General features: G+C 39.0%; 1 protein-coding gene across 7 annotated transcripts in view; it reads left to right on the top strand.

Annotated features, from left to right (window-relative positions):
* Positions 1-19,901, top strand: part of slc12a7b (solute carrier family 12 member 7b) — a 67,557-nt gene that overhangs the window by 32,307 nt on the left and 15,349 nt on the right. For all 7 annotated transcript variants that reach the window (XM_066683643.1, XM_066683642.1, XM_066683640.1 and 4 more), the window contains exons 2-14: positions 8,246-8,340; positions 8,692-8,823; positions 10,285-10,431; positions 14,040-14,094; positions 14,238-14,368; positions 14,830-15,071; positions 15,219-15,430; positions 16,043-16,207; positions 16,834-16,932; positions 17,121-17,178; positions 17,347-17,521; positions 18,187-18,305; positions 18,728-18,826. In XM_066683643.1, the coding sequence (XP_066539740.1) occupies positions 8,246-8,340; positions 8,692-8,823; positions 10,285-10,431; positions 14,040-14,094; positions 14,238-14,368; positions 14,830-15,071; positions 15,219-15,430; positions 16,043-16,207; positions 16,834-16,932; positions 17,121-17,178; positions 17,347-17,521; positions 18,187-18,305; positions 18,728-18,826 (1,729 nt within the window). The remainder of the gene's footprint in view (positions 1-8,245; positions 8,341-8,691; positions 8,824-10,284; positions 10,432-14,039; positions 14,095-14,237; positions 14,369-14,829; positions 15,072-15,218; positions 15,431-16,042; positions 16,208-16,833; positions 16,933-17,120; positions 17,179-17,346; positions 17,522-18,186; positions 18,306-18,727; positions 18,827-19,901) is intronic.

Raw genomic sequence — 19,901 nt, 5'->3', positions numbered from 1 at the left:
CATGATCACTTGCACTCTTTTTCTCTTTCTGTCCTCTCTCTCTCTCTCTCTCTCTCTCACACACACACACATTTCTCGCTCTCTCTCCCTCTCCCTCTCTTTCAACACCCCCCCCCTCTATTCTTTGCTCCTCCTCCTCTGGTAGTGCCGATGTTCAGGGATCAGCAGTTAATGTGCGGTTAGCGTCTGGCAGGCAGTGTCACAATAGCTGATCTTCAGAGCACAGGTTAGTCTAGCCTAGTACCATCCTCACATCAGGGAGACCCCCCCACACACACATTCAGAGGCTCTCCAGGGACCCCTGGCAGCCCCTACCTCAGCCCTCTCCACTCCATCAGCATGGAGCAGGGAGAGTGCTCCCGCCGGAAGGGTAAGTGAACAGGGGTCAACTTCTGCTCTGTGGCTTCTGATGGATGATTGAAAGCAGTTTTCCCTCAGTTCTCAGGTAGGACCAGGTGGAAGGACATTAGTGGCTTGCTTACCTTTACTTCTTTTGGTTGTTTTCTCAAATTCTTGGTTTCCCGGTGTGTTTGCTTTCTATATTTGCATTGTGTCTGATTAGGGGCATTATATTGGTGTTTGTCAGGAATACGAAGCTCAGAGGCAGTCTTAAACTGTTTTAAAACTGTAGATGTACTTACAGTACATTGCTTGACTTTGGCTCTTGTCATTGCCTGGGACCAAGCAGAGTTGGATAAAAGGATTGAAGTGATAACACCACCCACTCACATCTTACCGTCTTGCTCTTGCTCATGTTGTGTCGTGAACATAACCTAGGTGTGCTAGGCAGCTTACAGATAGAGCTTAGCAGGTATAAATAGAGTGCGTGGTCATTTATTACCATAGAGACCTAGACTGAAGGTGTTTGGTAATGATGCTTTGATTTCAGCGGTGGGTGGTCTTCAGGTACTGTCTTTTGTTCCCGGTTATAAAAGGGGTCTTAGCCATGTATGAGTAATTTTTATTTGTACTCTAAAAGATTTCGAAATCATGAAGAAGGACTGAATAAAGTCCCCACACTGCATTTGGCTGCTTAGAGCCAGTTAACAGAAGCATCATTTAAGATGTCATACAGGAAAGTCATACAGAGCTCTGCATCGGTTCTTAAAAATAATGAGTGGAAGAGATGGGATTCAGATGGTGCAGATGGTGCCTGTCTTTTATTCGTATGCTCAAAACCAGCTGATTTGAGCTAAAACGAGTGGGTGTTTCCTACTTTCATGTTTAGCACTCGATCACACTGCATCCCAGAGCGCTCATAGAGGTCAAGTCATGGTCAGCATGAAGGACTTCACTGCAAACTCGGCACTATAAGAGCCTACAGAGAGCTTCAGGTACACCTGCAGTCATACATCACAGAGGCAGGTCGCAACCCCCAGTCATTTCAGCTGTAATGAGGCCAGTGCGGTCCACAGACGAGTGGGGCATGGCCATAAATCAAAGAATGCTGCACGCAGCTGTCAAGATCTGTGATTGCCCAAAACTGAATCATCTCATACATGTCCTCTTCCAACTGATTAATGTTTAAGCTGTAGGACTTGTTATGGATTTCTGTTGTAGTGAATACCAACAGAGTGATTAAAGTTTCTTGAGTTTTAAGAGAATGTTTTTTAACCTGTCCCCATCAATGTATTGGATACTGTGAAATACAGGGAGGTGGTGACATGAGAAATCCCTTTAACCTTTCCAAACGTTCTTTGCTTCATTGTAATTTAGGCCAATACCTTTTTTTAATCAAGAGCTAGTGGTTGTTAATCACAATTCGCAGACTATTTGGGTCCATCACTGCGATGGAAGATTTTGCGTAAGGGATGAACTGATAAGAGCAGACTGTGGGCAGATGTGAGGCTCTGTGATTTCTATGTAAATATCGAGCAATGCTGTTGTAAAAACATTTATGAACTAAATACAGCTTGATTAACATAATCTATTTGTATGATTACTAGTACAGTAAAATTAATATAATGTTGACACTTCAGTGTAGTAATCCAGCTTCATCGAAAAATTGAGCACTGATGTAATTCCCCCATGATCCCATGTGTTAATTTAAGTTTATTCCATATTTTTCGTTCCCTCACATATATTTCAGCACATTTTCATCATTTTTTTAGTGCCCAGAATATTAAGTAGTAATATTAATAGGGTTAAGGTATTGTTTTTATATTGGAATGCTATTTTAAAAAGGACCCTGAGATACAGTATTAAGTGTATGTTATTCAACTAACAAGTCTTAAGAAGTCTTAAGGGGGGAATTTTAACTTAAAACACACGGCTTGTGAACCTGAATTCTAGCACACTTCATTTAGCATTCAAATCTCAGAACTTAAATAATGAAATACTGTTCTTTTATGGCCTTTTATTAGTTCATAGAAACAATCACATTTGAATGTGCGTTTTATGTACATGAAACTGTAATCTTCAAGGGTTAGTTTGGTGAGTATGTATCTAAATTTTTCATATTTGATTTTGTTGATATCCTAAATTGGGTCTTTGTGTAGACACTTGAATAAAGAGCAGTGACAGTTGTTGTAACCTGGGTGAATGGATGAAGCTCTGTGGAGATTGTGGAAGGCACCATCAGAGCTGTGAACATGTACCTGGTCTTTTAAACATGACATACGCGTTCAACATTACTCTATGGTTGTGAATTCACAAATTGTAAGCTGTACTGTAAAAGCCACAGTGGGGTGGTAGAGAATGTATCACTATGAATACTCTGGAGTGGACGTTAGCCTCAGCGCTTCTGGGAAACTCATTCATGGCATTTGTGTGTCATCTGACTGCATGCATGTAATGAGTGTTTGTTGATTGTGGTGCTGCAATGCACATAATTACTGTCTGTATTGTTATACTGTGTTTTAAATGCTAGGTTTCTGACTGCATGTTCTCATTGCTTGTCCAAATAAACCATGCTCTACAGCATCTTTTTTCACAAAGCTTCCAGATACACAATAGTTAAAATTGACTTAATAACCTGTTATCAACCAGCGTTCACTCCTGCGTTCACATGCAGTCCAGAAAACATAACTAACCTTTAGCTACCCTCCCATTATCTTATCATACAACAAAACTCTGTCATGTCATGTGATTTTAAACTCAATGTGCATTATAGAAAATGGTGGGGACACGTCTTTAGTGAAAATGACTTCTCTGCCCTTTACAAATGTTACAAGCGTTGGCACTGGGCATAGCACTCTTAGACTCATGTGCTGCTGCTCTGTACGAGGGCTTCTCTATTGGCTTTCAAGTCACACATGGAAACCCATATCAACAACATATGCAGTGTAATTGAATTCACTTATTACATGGGGTGGTTTTTGGACACTCTGTGTATCATATAGAGAACTGATTGTTTTTATGTATGGATAATAAAAATAGACTTATAAGCATGTAAAATTTTGACCAAATTAAATATGTCATATGGCAACAATATATTAGATCACATAGTAAATTCATTCATTCATTCATTATCTGTAAGCGCTTATCCAATTCAGGGTCGCGGTGGGTCCAGAGCCGACCTGGAATCATTGGGCGCAAGGCAGGAATACACCATGGAGGGGGCACATAGTAAATCATACTTGCCTTTTCATCTCACATTGAGAATTTGTGTGGGAAAAGATGGGTGAGTGTTTTTTAGGCATGGTGTGGGCTTCAGGGATAAATAAAAATGGTGAACAAAGGAAAAATACGGAGGTCTCCGGAGGAGAAAAATTACTCAAAGAGAAGCAATACCACGCGGGAGAAACGTGCCGGCTTTGTATTAGTTAAATTCATGGCACCTCATGTAAACTCTGCTCTGTCCCAATTAACGAATTACCCATAAAAAGTGCACTTCAACGATTTATAAAAGTAGTTCTACTACACCACTACATAGATGTTTGAGATTCAGCCCTAGTGGTGTGGTGGTGTAATTGCAAAGTGACGCAGACAGCAACGCAGAAGTATAAAACGATCGCAATGATGTACGCTCTGCATCGAGTCAACGCAGAAGTATAAATCGGCCTAGGCCACTGTAGTATTACAGTTTTTGATCAGGTTCATAATATCTATGTTAACCAGTTACTTATAATAGCTGTCTGTATGATATAGAAAGCAGGCGTCTGAAAATGACTTAAACACATGCATTTTGTTAAACAAAGTTGATTTCTCTTGACCGTATTTTCTATCAGCCTCAGGACCTCATTACTGGCCATTGTTGCAGTACATAGAGTACAAAACTACGTACTGAATAACGCATTTTTAGAATAATGTTTACCAGTCAGTACTCCTCCGCCGCAACCACCAGGCTTACTTCTGTTACAGGTATGAACCAAGGTACACTGACACTTCACAGCTTGGGTATACTTCCTGCCCTCTAGAGGCAGAGATAACTAGAGACTACAGTAAGCTGAAGCTACAGGGTTTGAGTATGAGTTTGAGAATGTTAAGTTATTAATATATACAGAGAAATGGGACTCATAATCCTGAAAGACACGGTAGATGGCAAAAACTCACCATCAGATCAATACCTCTTAATGTTTAGATATTTAACAGAGAGGGAAAAAATCGGTTCTATTCATGCTTCAGTTCCTTAAGAATCCACAGATGTTTCTTCCACTCTGACATCACAACTCAGCCAGTCTGGATTTTCTGGATTATTATCCTTATCTACAGTATAGTTTATGCACTATTCCAGCAATGGCATTCTGACTTTTATGGGTGAAAATTGTGTTCCAAAAGAGAAGACTTGGTGTGTGTGCACAGGTTTAGCTGCATGAGGCTGTTGTCAAAGGTAACACTGACCTTTTGCCCTCACATGTCCACTTATGAGTGAGCTGTGGCTCTGGTTGTAGCTGATTTGGTACAGAATGTTTATTCCTGACCAACTGGCAAAGTCTGTGTGTGCATCGCTGCTGAGAACCCTTTTTTCTTGATCCTGAAGGAGACATTTAGCTCTCAATTCATTTTATTGCCTCTTTTTTTTCCTTCCCTTTTTCTTTACACTCTCACTTCATTTTGCCAGTTTGGCCTGGTGCTCGATCAGTGGCTAGTGGAGACTTATTGTATACTATTATGAAGGCTTGACTAAGTGAGTGTGACGCCAGCAGTGTATCGGTAAAGTAGGTCATTGTCCTCTTCCTGGTAAATGAAAGTGGATCATGTCTCATGGGAATATGCCATACTGTCGCCTGTATTCCTCCACCCCCAAACCCCCACTCCCCCCACCGCTCACCCCTATGCAACATCTCTCGTTAATACATAATACACATTTTCCCAAAGTGAAATGAATGGCTAGGGAGTACTACTGTAAAGTTTTAGCTCTTTTTACTGTATAGGTTTGGGCATATTACATGTCTACTGTAACTGAATCTGAACATGTAAAGATGTTTTTTTTTATAGATAGTTGGTGGTTATTTTTTTCTTCTTGAATTGTTAACAAACCTTTTTCTGTTCACTGACCTGGGAACAGAATGTTACACACGTCACCTACTCAGTATCACTTCCATGGGCTGATTTACTACTGCTGCCTTCCAGTTACTCAACATGGGCCTTGTGCCCACGCTGGAGAAATGCTAAAAGAGTGCAACAGGAACTGTGTAATTGAATCTGTGGAAGCAAAGAATCACGAGGGTCAGAATTAGACTCGGCCCATCACAACCAGAGCATTAACGTCTGTTTCAAAGAGGATTTGGTAATTCATGGATTTGTTCTAACTAACAGGTAGTGAATGACATTCATCATGATGTTTAATTTTGCTCCAGTTTTTTGTATTTCATCTGTGACTTGCTGAAGTGTTGCTGTATTACCTACTTGAACTGGATTATCTTTGCTGTCTGCTCCTGTTTCACTGACAATGATGCTGGAAGGGCATCTGCGCTTGCTCTGGAAACACATGGCTTAAGCTGGAAGCTTTTTTTCCTTACCCAGATGGCTGAGTGAAAATCAGAAGTCATGGGGCCAAAGTTCACCCAGCCTGTACTAACGGATCTGAGGGACTGATACTGTATTAAACTTTAGGGATGCACCAATATGGAAATTCTAGGTAGATGCTATATAAAGTGTATTTCAAGCATGGCTGCCAATGCAGGTACCTAGTATATAGAGGTTTAAAAATGCATTAATATAAATTAATAACTTGGCACCAAGCATATATTCAGCTTTCTTATTAACTCTAGATTAATAAAAACCTGCATACTAATATCAGTCACATCTAAGCCTTATTCCAGTGCCAGATAAAAAAAAAAGATCTGTTGATTATTTTCAATTTCATTTTCTACATCCCTTTTACAGATCTATTCATGATGTAATACCACTCGGAATATACATTTTCAGGCTGTTAAAACATATATTTTGTTTTGTATAATGTTCCATGGTTTGTAAGCTTTTTTAAAAAAGTTAGTGTATGTGGTTCTTTAGGATGCCTGTGTCCAAACTTTAAAACCTCTTGCGTATGCCTGCTGTCTGGATGGTCTGACAGCATTCATGTTTGAAGAAAAGCAGTGTTGCCGTTGCAAAGCAGTGTCAGATTTCTGCCTGTGTAAAAACATTTGCTTTGCCCAGTGCTTTAGAATGTCTTTCAGAGCCTTCCAATGTATCACAGTTTAATGTCAGAAAATATTCTGCTGGAGCTTTACAAACCTTTAGTTGACTTAAACGTGATAGTAAATTATGACTAGCAGCCTGCTACAAAAAGCAGGGCACCAGGGTCATAGGTCATACATTGGTATGAATTTTAATGGTCAAGTTTTTTACAGTAGTAATCAAATATTTTTTTTTTTGTCACTTTCAGTTGTTTGTGCACTACTGCCAAGCACATCTGTCTTTATTTGTTGATCAGTGGTATGTAAGAAGAAGTTGATTCAGTTCTTTTCTACATTTTATAATTATAAAATCAGGCTTGTTTATGGAAAGTCTTTGGTTTAGACTCTTGTGATGTTTTCTTTTATATCTTACTAATAGTTGGGTTTTGAGTAAACTCTGTGTAGAGCTTCCCATGTGGGCATTTACATTTTATTTTTATTACATTTTTTTCAAGTCGTTCATAATTGTACACCACACACTATTTTTAACAATAAGGCTGTTTGTTTGATGGATGTGTGGTATGCATCACAGGGTAATTAAATGCTTTCATGCGTTTTAGACATTGAGTGTTTTCTGGCAGGGTAGGCCACAATAGTAAGTTATAGGTTGCTGTTCTCAGTTCTCTGTATTTTCAGAGTGAGATTCGCTGACCCATAGAACCAGAGGGAAGACATTGATCGCCGTTATGTTCTAATTATAGGAAAATCGAAGGTAGTGTCAGATGGACTGAATGGGACTATGAGTTTCACTTCCACTGTGTTTGGCATTCAGTTTTGTTCCGTTTTTTTTATTTAATTGCAGTGATTTGTTCATGACTCTGTATAGCGAAATCTAATCATTGTGTATATTAAAATCAGAAAAGTAAAAGTATAATATATTACAAAATTCAAAATGTCAGGCTTTTAAAACTGTACCCAGAGTTCATGACCTTTTCAGCTGATCCTAATCAGGCACTGCAGGCGTTGTGGTGTTTCCTGTGTTATTTAGGCAAGGCGTCAGATGGAAACGGTCTCTCAGCATTCCTGCTGCCCTTGTCAGTAAAATAGTTGGAATAGAGGTCTACAGTTGTTTCCTGCGCTATGATCAGACCGGTGTGTGTGGTGATGTTGTTGGGTCTTATATGAGACTGACTGAGCACACACACACTTCCGTCCATACAATTCAGAAAGTGAAAAGAATATTGATGTGAGTCACACTCTAGTTATTTTGTTTTGGGTGGATGGGGGAGACTGATATGGCAGAACTTCACATCATGATACTTTTCATGAGACTTTCACCGTATATGTCATACATACGTGAAGCAGTGCACTAATAGTGGGCACTTTTTTCCTTTTTTCCATTTTGTCTTAGTGTATTATGTGTAATCAAATAAGCTGTGCTATGCTAACATAATAATGTGCTTCTTAATTATACAACATTTAGCTGCTCATAATGAAATTGTAATATTCTTGACATGTCCAGAAAAAATATTGTGTTTAAACAAATATTATTTAAAAAACATTTTAGAAAAAAGATATTTCATATTGCTTTAATAGCATTGAATATTTAAGTAAACCCAAGTGATCATTATATATCTTATTACATATCACATTTAATAAAAGTAAGGGTCCCCTATTTGTATGAAGCTACAATGAGATTAAGGCTCCTAAAGATAAATCCCACCTTTCTCTCTTTCTTGCTGCAGGTGATGGAATTCCAAAGGAAAGCAGTCCATTCATCAACAACACAGACAATGATAAAGGCACCCTTTACGATGGAAAAAACATGGCACTGTTTGAGGTACACCTCGCGTTTACTTTTGGAGATGCTATTAACCATGTGTAACTATCTTTTTTTTTGTTTTACATTAAATAACTACTAATTAAATAGGTACTTAATCTCACAATGCTATGATAATTAAATTAACTACTCCCAATACTGAAAGACCTGCTTATTTGGAAATTGTTCTAAAATGATTCATGTTTATAGCCAATAGTAAAGTTATTTACCGATCGTAAAATCTCTTTCTACACTTGGTTATTATATTGATCAACAACCAATGTTTTATGGGTTGAATTCTTTGAATTGCATTGGAGAGTCATGGACTGTATTTTCTTCAAAATTGATTTTTTTATTATTTTTATTTTACAGGAAGAAATGGATAGCAACCCCATGGTGTCATCACTACTCAGCAAACTGGCCAACTACACCAACCTCACACAGGGGGTTCGGGAGCACGAAGAGGCAGATGAGGAGGAGGGAGCAAAAAAGAAAACTGTCAAAGTAAGTCGTAGGCGCTCAGAATAGGTAATTTTGTGGTTGGGCAGTAAAAAAAATTATTCTGAATCGATCTATTGTTGAAGGCAATTATAGGGTTGTGCACTCAGGGTATAAGCTTGTATTTATCCTCTGTTCTCTCCATTCAGTCATTATCTTCTCAGTGAAATAGTATTGTTTTAAAATGTGCTTGACTTGGTAGAGAGAATTAACTATATGTAAGTACAGTTTGTCTCCAGTGGATCCCTTAAAACTGGTTGCAGTGAATCAAGAACTAACAAAAAATAGCTCTCCCTATTTTTGGCAGTTACAATATTTAGAATGCAAGCTTGTGCACCCTTGCAAAAATAATCTCTCAGCAAAAATGCCCAGATAATTAATTTAAAAAGTTGTGATGAATGCTCTGTTTTCAAAAGCAGTTTTCATATGAGAACTATTTCTTTTTCTCAAACATATCAGTAGCAATCATATACAAAATGAAACTGATTATAGGGGCTTATTTTTATATGCGCATATCTAATGGTCAAGCGCAACTTTTTCCTTTGTTTGGCAAATTCCAAGCCCTGAAGGCACCTTCAATTTAAATATGTCCTTCGTCGGTTATTGCTGACCTAAGTACATAAATTTCTAAATTATGTATTAGAAAACAGGCAAGTAATGCCATGAAAACCACATGTTAGACAGGCTCATTACATTTTATCCAACAAAGTGGAATGGCTACCACTGATTGGCCAGACTGCAGACCGAGAATGTGTAGAAGAGTGAAGACAACATTGTTCTGAATCCAAGGCTTGTGACGCTGGAAGGCACTTCCAGTACAGCATGAAAGAGAGCTGTGATTCCTAATAGATCATTCTCAGGACAAAGAGTAGCTCTGCAAAAAGACAGAAGGTGATTTGATCTCTGCTTTGCTGGTAGGTTCAGGGATTGCTGGGTGGGCCATGAGACACCTTTAAATGTTTGATGCTACTTTAATGATTTGCAGAGTATCGGCAGTGGGAAACGCTAAAGAGGGCAGTGTGTGACTCTTAGTTCAGCTGAGCTGTATGTGTACTTTATGCCTTTGTCATGTTTACGAGCATGTGATCTGACTGAACAGTTTGCAGTGTTTGGTTAGGCTTTGCTTAGTGAAAACATAGCAGTGTAAAATGGTCTCAGACATCTTTTTTAAATTACGGAGTTAAGGTTTTAGCAAAGTCAGGTTTTTCCTTTGTATTTTGCACAATTCATTTGCTGGTTATGTGTGTTATTTTTAACAAATTAAGCTCTAGATCTCACCAACAAATCCATTAAAGCAAAACTGCAGCACTTGTTATCTGAATACTGCACTCTTTTAAATTCAAATTTCTAATAATATTGTTGTATTAGTGATGTACTCTGTACTGAAGTGTATTTCTGTTTGTATGTATGTAGCTATTGGTTGAAGTATATGTATTGAGGTGACACTTTGTGTTTTTCTCTGAACAGAGTCCACAGATGGGGACGTTCATTGGTGTTTACCTGCCCTGCCTGCAGAATATCCTAGGAGTCATCCTGTTTCTGCGAATGACCTGGATTGTGGGGACCGCAGGCATCTTGGAGGCCTTTATCATTGTAGCTATGTGCTGTTCTTGTGTAAGTGTGCTCCATGGTTCCGGATTATTGTACATTTCTCTTTTAAACGGTGTGGTTGCTAATCATAAGAATACTCCAACACTTAAATTGTTTTATGTAATTGGCTCAATTTAAAATGCCTATTGTTGTCTGCGTTGCATGGATACATTTTAATAAGACCACATGAAATTTAATAAATTTAATCTAATTTGAATAATGAGTATTTAAATGTAAGCCATCACACTCAAAGTTCTAGTCACCTTTAGGAAGAAATACACATTTAACACAGTCACACAATGTGTGGGATATTATAGGTATTTTTATTTTTTTGAGATTAGAAGTTACCGTGGACTTTCAGATTGTTAGATATGTATCTTTCTATAAAGTTTGTTTCCAAAAAGTCAGATTGCGATCGGAATATTTTTGTGACAGATTCGTAAAAATTAAGGAATTTTTTATTCCAGTTTCTTTGGACACCAGATACTTTAAGGGACTTACCACAAGAGCCATTAAGATTATTGTTTTTGTTGCCTAACAATGGTTAATTCAGTTTGTGTGGATAAGAATACTTTGTGATGGGATTGTATCATTGCGTGTATTTGTGTGTGAGACAGTGAGGGCTTCACTTCTGATCCTTGGCTCAGAGTCATGCTTCCCTTCCTCGACAGACGCAGCTCATGCATTTGATGGCTCCTGGAAGCTCTGTGTGTAATCTCTTGCGCTTGGGACAATTTGAGACCGGTTGTTTATTTATAACCTAGAGCAGACGATGAGATGCTTATTTACAAGTATAGCAATACACTTCCTGGCCTTGTGTCATTGTCCAAATTGGTACTGCTTCCACTACAGTTGTATTATAGAAGCTTGAGTCATGAAGTCCAGAGTCATGATGGGATGGACTGAACTGTTTGATGAGCTTTTGGTTGCACTGCATAGCCATGTGTGTCTCTGTTATAACAATCTTGGCATAAATATACTTTAAAATGGCTACTGATTTGCCATATTTATATCTCAATTTTATTGTTCAGTAATACGTTTTGTACCAATTCCTGCATGATAGTATTTTTTCTGGTTTCTCTTTTGAATCACATAAAATGTGTGACATAAACTTGAAATGAGTGTAAGATGCTGGAACAAATGTGTTATCAGCTCACTAATAAGTCCCTCTACAAAAATTTTATCATTGAATTTTATTGTCGTATTCAATACCCTGCTTTCTGCATAAATATGCAGAATTAATTAATATACAATACTGTGCAGTAGTCTTAGGCACCTAAGATAATTATATATATTTAAACTAATGCCATTTCAGTAACATGGTGCTTGTATAAAGTTATATATAATCACAGTAAATATAAAACAAATAAAATAAATATAAAACAAATAAGAAATAAGATTTTTTTTCTATAAAGAAATAAGTGAGAGTGAGTTTGAAGAACAATGATTTGTTCAGATTCTCCTTGATTTCATGAATTTGTTAAATCAACAACACACATTATTTAAAATAATTATTTATTAACCGGCAAAAACTAGGTATTGGATGATATCCTCAAATAATATGGACTGCCACGAGGAGAGATTTGGAAAATGTTAACACATTCACACAAAGAATATCACACTCACTGGAATAATGTGATTTGGTTTTATTCTAATGTTGGGTGTTATTTGTTTGTTTGTTTTTTAACAAATAAACACTTACTGCTCAGATAAAGAGATAAATAGTTGTGTATATCTCATGTTTGGTGCCTAAAATCTTTCATAGTACCACATATATACTACTGGCAACATTTATCAGATAAACATTTATCTGTTTTTAGAAAATTACTAATGCTCCAAATAACAAAACAGATACAGAAATTTAAGACCACAAATAATGCAAAAAACAACAACCTCATATTCCTTTAGAAACAACACAGTATTAACATGTCATACGTCTCTAATACGCCTTTGCATGCTTTCCACCAGTCTTTCACATTGCTGTTGGAAAACTTTACACCACTTCTGACACAAAAATTCCAGGAGCTCGGCTTTGTTGGATGGCTTGTGTCAATCCATCTTCCTCCAGATCACATTCCAAAAGTTTTCAATGGGGTTCAGGTCTGGAGATTGGGCTGGCCATGTTAGAGCCTTGATCTGGTGGTCCCTCATCCACACTTTGATTGACCTGGCTCTGTGACATGGAGCATTGTCCTGTTTAAAAAGCCAATCATCAGAGTTGGGGAACATTGTGAGAGCAGAAGGATGCAAGTTTTCTTCCAGCACAGATTTGTAAGTGGCTTGATTCATGTGTCCTTCACAAAGACAATTCCAGCCTTGCCCCAGATCGTCACCGATCCTGCACCAAATTTCACAGTGGGTGTGAGACACTCTGGCTTTGTAGGCTTCTCCTTATTCCAGTCCTCTACAGTCCAATCCTTATGGTCTTTTGCAATCTTCTGGAGGAGCTCTTCTTTGCTCCTCTTTGATAAAGGTCTATTTTCTAGCTTTGCTTGACTTCAGCCCTGCCCCCAGAATCCTTGATGTCATCTTACGATTGTTATGTGACATTCAAATGAGGTGGCGGTCATCGCAGTCAGTAGATAGTCGTTTTTGTCCTCTGCCAGTCTGTAGCTTGGTTGCTTGACCATGTTCTTGTGAACTGCAGTTTTTGAAATTTTCAAGATGGCGCTCACTGTATCCCTCTGTCAGCAAAGCTACAACTGAACCCTTCTTTTCCTCATTAGGAACCTTTCTTTTCAACGCATTTGGCATCTTCTGTAGTTGTATTTTGACTACACTTACTTTTTGGGTAGTCCTAGCACTGCTTTTCCCATCCAGCTAGTTCTATAACATGTGAATAGTGATGTCAGCAGCAGTGGTTTTTATGCTGTTGCTCATTAAAACAGGATTTTATTCAGGTGATCACCTAATCAGCACCTCATAAAGTAGAATGAGGTGTGTCTGTGAAGGCATTCAACAAACACCTGAATGGAATGGCTGCTGTAGATGTGGAGATGCTGATTTAAGAAAAACTGGAGTGGTCTGTTATTTTATATCTAGACTATATCTACTCTAGAATATTAAATCTGATTGTTCAGTTTAATTCTGTAGATAGTGGTGCATTAAATATAAATAATAATGTTACATTAAAAACTTTAAAACAGAAAGAAATGTCAGGCAGGAGAAAGTAAGAGACTTTCTTTAGAACACGCTCCTGGTGTTCTCAAAGTGACAAAGATCACTGAATCACCTTCATTCAGGCAGTGCTCTTACAATGGCTAAGCTCCTGTTCAAGGTAAATGACCAGTAAGTGGCTTTAGCCCAGCTTTTCATGGCATGGGCTGAGACTGAGGCAGAAGCAGCTGAGGGGATTTATTCTGGTCATTTTGCCCGAGCCTGCTCAAGGACACTCAAACACACAGGCAAGTTACATAATGGCCAGATGCACATATCCTTGAAAAGAATTAAACCTTCCTAAAGCAGTGACCTCTGAAATAGCATCCTTTACCATTCATCTTCAAAATAAACGTTCAAGGATTGTTTAATGTACTGCTTGTATCTAATTCCACCATATTCCCAGCTCTGTAGTTTAAGTAGGTTTTGAATGTATAAACCTTTTTAAAAACTCTGCCCTGTTCTGTATTTTTCAGACAATGCTTACAGCTATATCTATGAGTGCCATTGCTACCAATGGAGTAGTTCCAGGTGAGATGGTGGCTTTCTGCTTGTCGACACTTCTGTACTCACCTGTAATTTGTTTTTATTCTGTAATGATTGTTGTGCACAAATGGATTGCACACCTACATCTCTTAAATTTCTTTATTGACTTGTTCTGTTTTTCATTACAGCTGGAGGATCTTACTACATGATCTCCCGCTCACTGGGCCCTGAGTTTGGAGGGGCTGTAGGACTGTGTTTCTATTTGGGCACCACATTTGCAGGGGCGATGTACATTCTTGGCACTATTGAGATTCTCCTGGTGAGTTCTGTGCATGTTCTCTAACCATTATGAGGACAACTCTAAAGTTATATATGCCTCAATACCACTTTTATTTGCTTCCAAGACAGATAAACTTGGGATAATGGCATCTGATCTTATTGCTGTTATTGTTATTATTTCAATAACTCTTATGTACAACACATTACTGAAGATCTGTCCTGAAGCATTTGCTGATGTACTTGCAGAGATACTAATACTACTATTACTACTAATAATAGTATTGTTACAAATATAGTACAGGTGGTTCAATTGGCATCTATTACAAAGCAGTACAGACACAGGCATTTTGTACCTCATTTTTAACCATGTAGAATAAAGGTGCACAACTCTGATCCTTGAAGGCCAGTGTTCCCCACAGTTTCATAGTTTCCCTACTCAAACATGCAGATTTGAAAACAGCTGTTTAATATCTGACTTCTTTCCCAACTCCTGTATTCCAGACCTACATTGTGCCCAGTGCTGCCATCTTCAAAGCAGAAGAGAAGGCTTATGAGGCAGAAGCCATGCTGAACAACATGCGGGTGTATGGCACCTGCTGCCTGACCCTGATGGCCCTGGTAGTGTTTGTGGGGGTGAAGTACGTCAACAAGCTGGCGCTGGTCTTTCTGGCCTGTGTCGTCCTCTCAATTCTGGCCATCTATGCTGGAGTCATCAAGACAATCTTTGAACCACCAGTGTTTCCGTAAGTTACTAAGCCAATAAAAGATATAGTTTATCTGATCATATCTTAACATAATCAGTGTAAAGAATGAAGGTTATTGTCCCTTGTTTTCCAGGATCCTTGTGTGAACCTATTTATTAATTTTACTTATGTATTTATATTTGAAAGGGTCTGTTTGTTGGGCAACCGTACTCTCCAGAACCACGATTTTGACAAGTGCGCAAAGACAGAGATCATTGACAATATGACAGTGACCACAAAGCTGTGGGCATTGTTCTGCCAAAGCTCCGAACTCAACTCCACCTGTGAAGAGTATTTTGTCCTGAACAATGTCACAGAGGTGCAGGGCATTCCTGGCCTCACAAGTGGTGTCATCTCAGGTGAGGAGCTCTATGTTGAGATGCATTCTCCTCAAAATGTACATTACCTGTCATTTTAGGTCATCTGAAAAAATTACAAGCATGCTGTCAGCTCAAGGTATTACATTGCTTGCTTTGAGGTTTTCTCAGATTTGCAAGGGTTGAAACAGTCCTGGTTATATAATACAATCCATTCATTCATTCATTATCTGTAACCCTTATCCAGTTCAGTGGTGGGTCTAGAGCCTACCTGGAATCATTGGGCGCAAGTCGGGAATACACCCTGGAGGGGGCGCCAGTCCTTCACAGGGCAACACAGACTCACACACTCGCACCTACGGACACTTTTGAGTCGCCAATCCACCTACCAACGTGTGTTTTTGGACTGTGGGAGGAAACCAGAGCACCCGGAGGAAACACACCATACTCCTCACAGACAGTCACCTGGAGCGGGAATCGAACCCACAACCTCCAGGTCCCTGGAGCTGTGTGACTGCGACACTACCTGCTGCGCCACCATGCCGCCCTATATAATACAATGTTTTAGCTATTTGTGTAAAATTGTATTGTATTGGGAGTATATTGAAAACATTTCACGCATTTTTATCAATGAGGGTTGTTTCTTCTGAACAGAGAATATGTGGTCAAGCTATGGCCATGCCGGCATGCTGGTGGAAAAGGACGTGGCATCAGTGGCACCATCTGTTCCTTCTGAAAACATAAACCTGCCATATGTAGTCAATGATATTGCCACGTTCTTCACACTCCTGGTGGGAATCTATTTCCCTTCAGTTACAGGTAAGAGAATCTTTATTTATCCCCTCCTCACTTTACTGTGTCTAAGTTTACTTTTGGTGTTCTTTTTTTCTATTTATTTTCTCCAAGGTCTATTACGTTTTTCTATTTATATTGGTCTATGCCGCCTATTATTTTCTCACTTAACCCCTCTTCTGACATCACTCTCGTTCTGCTTTTTATAATATGCAATGTTTAGTAGCACTCTGTGTTCTGTAGATGACGAGTTATTGCCCTGACCTCTTTTCTACCCACTTATATTTAATCTGTTCTTGTTCAGTGGCTTTAGCTCTATCTAAACTCCCATAGCCAGACTGTGAGCCAGTGCAAAGATCGTGCTTATCTGCCCCTTTCAGCTGCAAGCGTCTCAGACCCGTCTTCCCCATAAGAGGCCTCATGCTCACACTGTAACACAATAGTGCACAGATCAGCTGATATACAACTTTGACAGTTCCTCAAAGTGTATGAAATGCTCGGAAGCAAAAAGAAAAACACAAGATTTAAAATGCATACCAATATACATAGAGCATATTTGTTTGCATTCTTTGCATTATTATGTGCACAATAACTCAACCTTCAGGCCTGCTTTATGAAGCATTTCATTCTCCACTTCTCTTCCTGTTTTAAAGGTATCATGGCTGGTTCAAACCGCTCTGGAGATCTGAGGGACGCCCAGAGGTCAATTCCCATAGGAACCATCCTTGCCATAGCAACTACCACCATCATCTGTATCCACAGTATGGCCTGAGTGATTGTACATGAAGGATAAAGCCTACATGTTTCTACAGTTGGTTTTTGTAATTTTGCTGTAATAAAAATGTATTTAAAAGGGAGCCGCCTGAAGGGTCTTGTCAGGACTGAAAGGCCGCTGTGTTTAAATTTTAAATTCTATAACCTTCTTAACTGCATAACTCAGATCTCTCCTGTGTGGTGCTGTTTGGGGCTTGCATTGAGGGAGTGGTTCTCAGAGACAAGTGAGTCCTATGTTTTTAGATTGAATGCTATTCTTTCATGAATGCGGTTGCAGTGTTTGGGCCAAATGGTGAGCAGTTTCCTTAGAGAATTGTGCCGGACACAGTCAACATGCTTATTGTCAGAGAATTCTATCTAAAGAAGCAGTTGTGTGTGTGTGTGTATTTCAGGTTTGGAGACTCAGTCAAAGGAAACTTGGTGATTGGTACTCTATCCTGGCCCTCCCCCTGGGTGATTGTGATTGGCTCTTTCTTCTCCTGCTGTGGGGCAGGCCTGCAGAGTCTCACTGGCGCCCCCCGGCTGCTCCAAGCCATTGCTCGTGATGGCATTGTGCCTTTCTTAGAGGTTTGTTGCCACGCTCTCTCCTGGTCTGTGGTGGCCTTGTGCAGTCAGCTAATGTAAATGTGTAGGTTGATTCAAATTCAGCAATGGGGCATATGGAAATGGTCAAGAATGCAAAACTACCTTAACCCTGTGGATGACTGACCAGACTTATTCTTTAAGCTTTACCATGTATTATATTGAGAGTAGCTGTATGGTAGAGTACTAATCAAATAAATATTAACCAAAAAAAAGTATATCTACAGAAATTTTGTGAAATTATTGTGGAATTTTCCATGATGGAAACATATTATTGTCTAAAATGCACTTCATTTGAACCAAGTGTCAGTGCGGTAATGATACTGTTTAGTTTTGCAAAGATATACTAATTATTACATATATATTTAAGTAATAAATTATTCATAAAAGTAAATGTAAAGGCAACGGTACCAGAATAAGTCTGATGTGTGTAAATAGAAAATATGCTGAAAATTATACCATAAACCTGCTACATTTATTCTGGTGGCATAAAAGCTTACTCAACTGGGACATTAACATTCATGTGAATGCAGTTTGAAGTATTTTAATGCAAGAAGTATTGAAGTTTTAAAAACAACTTTACAATCATTGTGCAAAACATTACATAAACACCAAAACATGTGTTTTCCTCATTCTTAATGTGTTCTTAGGTGTTTGGCCATGGCAAAGCTAATGGAGAGCCCACCTGGGCCCTGTTGCTCACTGCTGGGATCTGTGAGACGGGTATTCTCATTGCTTCATTGGATGCAGTGGCGCCGATCCTCTCCATGTGAGTGTACCCATCTTTCTGTGACTCCGTCTATTACGCCTCTTATGTTGCTGGCTCCATTGTCCATAATATCAGTTCTTTATCCATAATTACAGTCAGAAACATTTTCAGTGTCTTCATTTGCTCCCTCCCATTATATTGACTTTTTTCCCCTCATATTAATAATACGTCTCTTAATCCCCTATTAATCCTGTCTGCTCTAGTTAGGATTTCTCTGGTCCTTTCATACCCTGATCTTGCCCTTTTTATTCAGAACACACTTATCCACACTTTAATGATGATAATGACTTTAATAACCTCTCGTTCTCTTGTTCCATCTCTCTGCTCTGACTTCAGCCTTTTCTCTCTGTTCCCTCTCCCACGCTGTTTTCTCCGCCTCGTTCTTCATGTATGAATTATTTATGATTATATTTTTTTTTCAGGTTTTTCCTGATGTGTTACCTATTTGTGAATTTAGCCTGTGCTCTCCAGACTCTCTTGCGCACTCCCAACTGGAGACCTCGCTTCAAGTACTATCACTGGTAAGAAAGTGTCTGCGTCAAATACTCAGACCTGCAGAGCATTACAAAATATATTTTTTTATTATTTTATTTTATAAATTATTTTAAAAATAATTATAGAAAAATTCATTCATTCATTATCTGTAAGCGCTTATCCAGTTCAGGGTCGCGGTGGGTCCAGAGCCTACCTGGAATCATTGGGCGCGAGGGGGAATACACCCTGGAGGGGGTGCCAGTCCTTCACAGGGCTATAGAAAAATTAATTGAGCATTTTACTTAAAAAGTGCCCTATGCTAATTAATAGAGAGCATTTTACTACTGGAGGCGCTAGGGCAATTTTACAATGCCGGCTCACACTTATCCTTGAATATGTTTAGCTTCGGTGAGCTAACTGGTTAGCATTGAAATATTGAAATTTAAACACAACCCTTGCTCTGTCTGGCTATGAAATATCTTGACCTTAAGTAATAAGTGAATAAGAGATATTTTTCCTGCAAGTGTGTATATGTCCTGAGGATGTTTTTTGGCACTGTGTCAGCTGGGCCTGGAAACCTAGGTGGTAGCTATTAGCTCTTTTCATTAGCTATTCTCAGCTCTGCCTGAGGACATGCACTCCCCAAAAGTCACACACTTTGGCTTATACCCAATCCCTGGCACATGCAACCTGGCTTAAGCATTGGGGCAGTTTTGGTGGCAGAGGAGGAGATGTGTCAGGCTCCATATGCTCTGAATCTTGCGTTACTTTTGAGCTGGAGAGCTGTCCTCTTTCTGGCCTTTACTCGTTTTTTCCCAGCCCTGATAGATACATCACATTACTAATTCTTGTTTTGGGCACATTAGAGAAGTATTGTAGGAATATTAAGCAGTGAATTCAGTGGAAAGAGGAATGCATGTTGGATAAAACTACTGCACCCATCCACACTGCAGGCTGGTGTTTCAGTTCATAGCATAGGTAGGAGCACAAAAATAAGAGTCCTTGGGCAAGACACCTAAATCTGCAGTAGCCTACCCCTGTAAATTGATTAAAACTGTAAGTAGCTTTGTTTAAGGGAATCTGTAAAATGCTGTATTTCTAAATGTAAATGTTAAAGGGCTT

The sequence above is a fragment of the Hoplias malabaricus genome, chromosome 10, assembly GCF_029633855.1.
Source record: "Hoplias malabaricus isolate fHopMal1 chromosome 10, fHopMal1.hap1, whole genome shotgun sequence".
Taxonomy (NCBI): domain Eukaryota; kingdom Metazoa; phylum Chordata; class Actinopteri; order Characiformes; family Erythrinidae; genus Hoplias; species Hoplias malabaricus.
Note: the sequence above shows the minus strand (reverse complement) of the source record. Positions and strands in the feature narration are given on the sequence as shown.